The sequence below is a fragment of the Peromyscus eremicus genome, chromosome 1 (assembly GCF_949786415.1).
Source record: "Peromyscus eremicus chromosome 1, PerEre_H2_v1, whole genome shotgun sequence".
NCBI lineage: Eukaryota > Metazoa > Chordata > Mammalia > Rodentia > Cricetidae > Peromyscus > Peromyscus eremicus.
This window is the reverse complement of record NC_081416.1, coordinates 62,244,195-62,250,379: the sequence shown is the minus strand read 5'-3', so window position 1 is coordinate 62,250,379 and position 6,185 is coordinate 62,244,195. Positions and strand designations below refer to the sequence as shown.

The following is a 6,185-nucleotide window of genomic DNA, read 5'->3' as shown; positions in this document are numbered from 1 at the left end:
TTACCAGAATCACTTTGCTTCACAGTTTCAGTTTGAAGCTAAGTGCTGGGCTTCTGTAGGTCTGCTTTGTGACCTATCTGGGCTGTTGATCAGTGCTGAACAGAAATCTTGCCCTGTAGCTTGGCTCTGAGGCAGATCTGGATCTCTGAGAGAGGCATGGTGGTTTCCTGTGAGTCTGGCGCAGACTTCAGGGCTCAGAGCCACCTGTGGCCCAGAGCTGCAGGCAGACAGGTACTGGGGGCTGAGATGCAGACAATAGGGATTTGGGGGCTCAACTGAGAAGCCCTGTGTGCTGTATGAGGCCATCGGGTATCTGCAGGGAATGCTGACAGACCAACCTTTGCTTTTGCAGGGACAAGTATCAGCCCTGGAGACTCTATGGGTTTTTCTTGATTCTTCAGTGGGAGGAGGTACTGGTGGGGTATCAAAAGCTCAGGTCCTGCTCTCAAGCTCACCTTGTTGGAGAAAGGCCTTGATCTGTGCATTCGCAGGGGAGAGGATACACTTCCTGGTTCAGGACATACCCTGGTGTGAGTTCTTCATTTCCATGTAGCCAACAGCCCACTCATGAATCTCCAGAAAGGGTCTGGGTCCACTCAGTCCCATGGAGACACAAGGGAGGAGCAGCAGATCTTTTTTTTTTTTTTTTTTTTTTTTTTTTTTTTTTTTTTTTTAACCACATGCTGATCAGTCTACCTGCTTCTTGGCCTGAGAGGCCCATATGCTTGAAGAGGCCTGGGTGATTAGAGATTGATAGGTATATGAGGTGTAGGGAAGACAGGCTTGAAGCTGAGTAGGGGTGATAGCCTAGAAATTTGGGGGCTGGGTTGAAGCTGTGTCCACGTCTTTCAGGCTGTGATTCCAACCCTGGCACAGCCTGACACCTTCTCTGGCAGGCACAAGCCTCCACCAGGCCCAGGGAAGGGGGTGATGCCTGTCTACCTCACCGGGTTTATCATCCACAAGGAGTGGCTTAGGGTGGCCAGGAAGAAATAGACAGTTGTGGTGTTCCCAAGAGATACGTCCATTTCATTTCCCCAAGAGCCAGGGCCATCTGTGCCCACTGCATGCCATGCTATAACTGTTCCATGCTCCAAACCCCTTTAGACCCCTAAGCATGCTTCCCCAGAACTGTTCTGCAGCCTGCCTCTGAGAAGCCTGGCCCACCCATTGATAAGGCTGGTCATCTCTAGGTCCAAAAATCCTGTGCTGGAGACCAGATTGGCCCTTGGTATGCCTTAGCAGTCTGGCATATATGTTTATGGGAGCTCCAGGTCTCAGGATATCATAGGACATGATCAATGTCAAAGCAAACAGAGGCCACAGATTGAAATCGCCCACCACAGACAGGTTCTGGGTCTATTGTGTGCAGAGTGGAGAGTTCAGACTACTGCACTGTGTTGAGAGATGATGTCATCCTTTTAATTATGTGCTTTCTAGAGCAACGGTGCCCATGACAAGCATTCCTAGTTGCAGATGGCTGGACCCTATGTGAAATGATGGTTTCTCTACACCCCGTGTCTCCTCTGCTACACCCAGCGGTGTCACAGTGATCCCCAGGGACTCACTCTCAAACGGCGATGAACAACTACACGGCTGTGGTAGAATTTGTCCTGCAGGGATTCTCCATGGATCCCGGCTTCCAGGTTTTCTTCTTGGCCTTTTTCTTCATTCTTTACATCCTGGCTCTGGCAGGAAACACCCTCATCATCATGGCCATCAGCCTGAATCCAAGTCTTCACACCCCCATGTACTTCTTCCTTGCAAACCTGGCCCTGTTAGACATTGTCTGCACATCCACTGTTCTTCCCAAGCTGTTGGAGGGTCTGGTGGGTAAGGGCAGCCACATCTCTTATAAGGGATGCATGACCCAGCTCTTCTTCCTAACCTGGTTTCTGGGGGCTGAGCTGCTGCTGCTCACTGCCATGGCCTACGACCGCTACGTGGCCATCTGCCGCCCACTGCACTACAGCATGCTGATGAGTTGGCCCGTCTGTGTCCTGCTCGCGGGCAGTGTGTGGCTCATCAGTGCGGTCAGCACATCTGTGCACACTGGCCTGATGGCACAGCTCAATTTCTGTGGCCCCAACCAAATTCGTCACTTTTTATGTGAAATCCCATCACTGCTACTGCTGTCTTGCAGCCCGACCACCCTCAACAACATCATGATTGTCATCGCAGATGTTTATTTTGGCGTGGTCAACTTCCTGTTGACCATGATATCCTACAGCTTTATCATTGCCAGCATCCTGCGCATCCGCTCTGCAGAGGGCAAGAAGCGTGCCTTCTCTACCTGCTCTGCCCACCTGGTGGTGGTCACCTTGTATTACTCCACTGTCATCTATACCTATGTGCAGCCTGGCTCTGGATCCTCCTTGGAAAATGGCAAGTTGGTTGCCTTATTGTACACTGCAGTCAGCCCTACCCTGAACCCCCTCATTTACTCTCTGAGGAATAAGGATGTCAAAGTGGCCCTCAGGAAGGTGTTTCCCTGTGTCTGTTGAGGAGGTAGAAAACACTGGTGTGGCTTGATCCAGCTGTTGATGAATTAGTTGGAACATATGACTGAGAATCTGATAATGCGGCAAGGAACAGAAAGGCAATTTGTGTGACAGATGTACATGTAATGTGCCTCTCTTGGAGGAGCCACTGGCCATTTCCTTCTGTCAGTGGCAGGTTTGGGGCATGCTGCATGTCTATAGCCTGATGTCTCTGATGCAGGGGTTTTTGGTATCCTGTGTTGGAGAAAGTCATCCAGACCCCGATATTGGACTAACTCCTCACCATATAGACTTGAGGAGAACTGTGTCTGGTGGCTTCATGGTCTCCACACCACTGAGAGGAGAGAGAACAAGCAATCTGCCTCCCATACTTGTGATGCCCAGGAAGGGGTGAGTTGACTATTTATTCCTCCTCAGCTGGGAAGCTCTGCGGTCGTAGCAGAGGATGCCAGCCTTTTCTTAGTTTGGACAGAAGCCTTTGCATCGTGACTCAGAGTTCATTCTGCCTCTGGCCTCTGGATGCTGCTGTCCACAGCATCCCCCTGGACTCTCTTCTCTCCTTCAGGCGATTTGCTCTAGGCTGTGATAAACTCTGTATTATTCAGTGCTGTTGGCAGCAACGTCCAAATGTCCAGCTGCCTCTGTGCCTCTCCTCTGAACCCATTGGTGTATCTGGTTTTTGAAGACCTTAGTTTCTTTGCTAACTGTTCTTTGAACAGTTTGCTAACTGTTCATTTGGGGATCGAAGACCAGGTTACAGGAACCAGCTCTTTCCTTCTACCGAGTGGGCTCTTAGACTTGAACTCAGGTCATCAGGCTAGGCAGCAAGCACCTTTGTCTGCTGAGCCATCTCACTGGCTCTACCCAATTGTTTCTGAGGTGTGTTTTCTGCCCTGTACCTGGAGTTTTAATGTCCACAGCATCTTACTGAAAGAGCTCAAGCATAGTGAATTGGACAGGATTTAGCCAGACACCTGTGTGCTTATCACCACTGCTCTACTGTTGAGTTGTTGGTTGATAGATCTGTTTCCTAATTTATTTACTCACGTGTCTATCTGTTTTACTCATTTCAAAGCAAGCTGCAAACATGAATTTACCCTTCCTTAAATACGTTCATATGCATATCAGAGACCATCATTTGTTTATAGGTTTTTCTGGTTTAGAGTTCTTAAAGTAAAATTTCAGACAGTGAAATGCATGGGTTAGGGTATCATTTACTGAGTTTTGGCACATACATATAACTGTGCAACCCAAGCGTCTAGAGAGTGGAGATGGTAGCCTTCAAGCTAGGGTGTTTCACCCAGGACTGCTCAGCCTGTCAGGCCTGAGATCATCACTGTCCTTTCTGGAGGTCATCACTGTTCTGATATTTCAGCTATAGGTCAGTTTTGTGTGTTATAGAACTTTGTACAAATGGGATCACATAGTACACATTCTTTTGCATGTATCCTCTTTCACAGCACAGTGTTAGTTTCTGATTTATTAATTTTATTTTATGTGCACAAATGTTTTTGCTTTCATGTATGTATGTGTACCACAAGCATGTGTGGTGCTGTTGGAGGTCAGAAGAGAATGTTGGAGCCCCTGGAATGGAGTTACAGATGGTTGCCAGCCACCCAATGGGTGTGGAAATAGAACCCAGGTCATCTGTAAGTTAAGAGCAATAAGTGCTCTTAACTGCTGAGCCATCTCTCCAGCCCCACAGCAGTATTTTAAAGACTCACTCCTCTACTCATGTGTAACCAGTACTTTGTTGGTTTCTATTCTTGGTGCACACTAGATTCTATGATTACTAATGCAGCTTCCATAAATAACTGGGTGCAAGTCCTCTACTATGATTTTCTTTCTCTCTGGTAAGTGACTGTGAGTGGCATAGCAGGGGTTTCAGGGTATGTGCCTGCTGGGTGTTGTAAGGAAGTTTTCATCTGAGTTTTACCCTTCACACTCCCAGCAACAGTGAATGGGATTTCTAATTGCCTTTTATCACCACCTACATCCGTTGATAGAAAGAGGCTCAGAATTGGAAGTCTAATCATTTCTAACTCGTGCACATCTCCTGAAAGGTTCTGTCTCAGAGTGAAGTCTGGCTTTGGGGTTAGTCTGCACACAGTTTTTCTTTACTACAGAGGGGCCGTTCTACAAACTCCCTCCTAACTACTGCTCCACACTTCTGTTCTACTTTCATTTTCACCAACACCCCTTTTGATTTCTTATTTGATGTGTTACTTAGGGAGGCATTACTTAATTTCTAAATATTTAGTTATTTCCCAGCTGGCTCTGTTACTGATTGCAAGGAATCACTGATTTGGTTTGGTCTAGCTACCATGAGAGGCATGTGTTATAGAACAGATGATTCTCTCCTGCCCACCTATTCTTGAATAACCACTCAGAGGCTTAATATTAATTATAAATGCTCAGCCAGTACCTCAGGCTTATTACTAACTATCTCTTCTACTTAAATTAACCCATAATTCTTATCTATGTTTAGCCATGTGGCTTGGTAACTTTTCTCAGTATGACATTCTCATCTTGCTTCCTCTGCATCTATCTGGCTGATGACTCCTGACTCCACCTTTCTCTTCCTAGCATTCTTAGTTTACTTGCCCACCTATACTTCCTGCCTGGCTACTGGCCAGTCAGCATTTTATTATACTAATTCGAGTGACATATCTTTACAGTGTACAAGAGGATTATTCCACAGCACATAGGTTTCTCAGATTAGAGTCTGTGGCTCCTGGGCACTGTGTGCCTTTCAGTTCCTAAGAAACTGAGGCACTCCCTTAGGCAGTGAAGCATTCAGTCTGCCTTCTGTTTCTCTGTGTTCCCTAGAAATCAGTGAAGCATACAGAAGCTTGACAGAACTATTAGTCTTAGACAATAATCCTGAGTACTCTATATAGCTTGCAAATGTCATTGTATCCTGGCAATTACACTTGTATTTTTCCTGGAAATCACCAATGTATTCTGTTTCTGATAAGGAGATAAAAAGTCTGATATTGCTTGGTTAATCTTTATAAGTCTTTATTGTTTACAATAAACTTGTCTCAGCCTCAGTCTTGCTGAGACCTCTCCATCCTGACCTGATTTTTATTTCTCACTGATCTTATCAGGAAACCCTGGTTTAGTAAATAAGTGCTAGCACTTACAATTGACTTTAATTCTGCAACATACTTTATATCATTTAAACTTGTTGAGACTTGTTTTATGGCCTAGTGCAGGGTAAAAGTCCCAAGGGGCCTCAAAAAGACCCTATATCCTGCTGTGGTTGTGGAGGGGAGTGGGGGCTAGCACTGTGGAGGTCTCGCTGGTCAGAAGGCTGTTAGTCCTCACTGACGTCTGTCTCCTTGTTCTGTTTATTACTGAGAGGACCAAAATATCCCACTGTAATAAACTAGTTTACCTTTTCTTGTAGTTATATCGGTATTCTTCATGTGATTAAAAGCTGTACTCCTAGGTAAGTTTTTCTGTCACAATGACTGCTTCTAGCTCTATTTTAGCCCTTTTTTTAAATCATAAAATAAGTCTCTTTATTCATGCTACTAACTTTTGCTCTGAGATTGACACTGTATGAAAACAGTTAGTTGCTCCAGTTTTCATTGGACTGTTAGTGTGGTGTATTTTTTCATTATTTTGCTTTCAGCCTAATTGTATCTCTATAATTGTATCTCTATATTTTAAGTATAT

The 6,185-nt window shown here is 45.6% G+C and overlaps 1 protein-coding gene across 1 annotated transcript; it reads left to right on the top strand.

Moving 5' to 3' along the window:
* The first annotated feature begins 727 nt into the window (after nt 1-727).
* Nucleotides 728-3,137, top strand: LOC131898855 (olfactory receptor 13A1-like). Its single transcript, XM_059250094.1, has one exon. It carries the CDS (start codon nt 1,581-1,583, stop codon nt 2,502-2,504), a length of 924 nt encoding a protein of 307 aa, XP_059106077.1. The 5' UTR covers nt 728-1,580; the 3' UTR covers nt 2,505-3,137.
* The last annotated feature ends 3,048 nt before the right edge of the window (nt 3,138-6,185 follow it).

Coding starts and splice junctions, on each gene's coding strand:
- LOC131898855 (XM_059250094.1), top strand. CDS start 1,581: ATGAACAACTACACGGCTGTGGTAGAATTTGTCCTGCAGGGATTCTCC.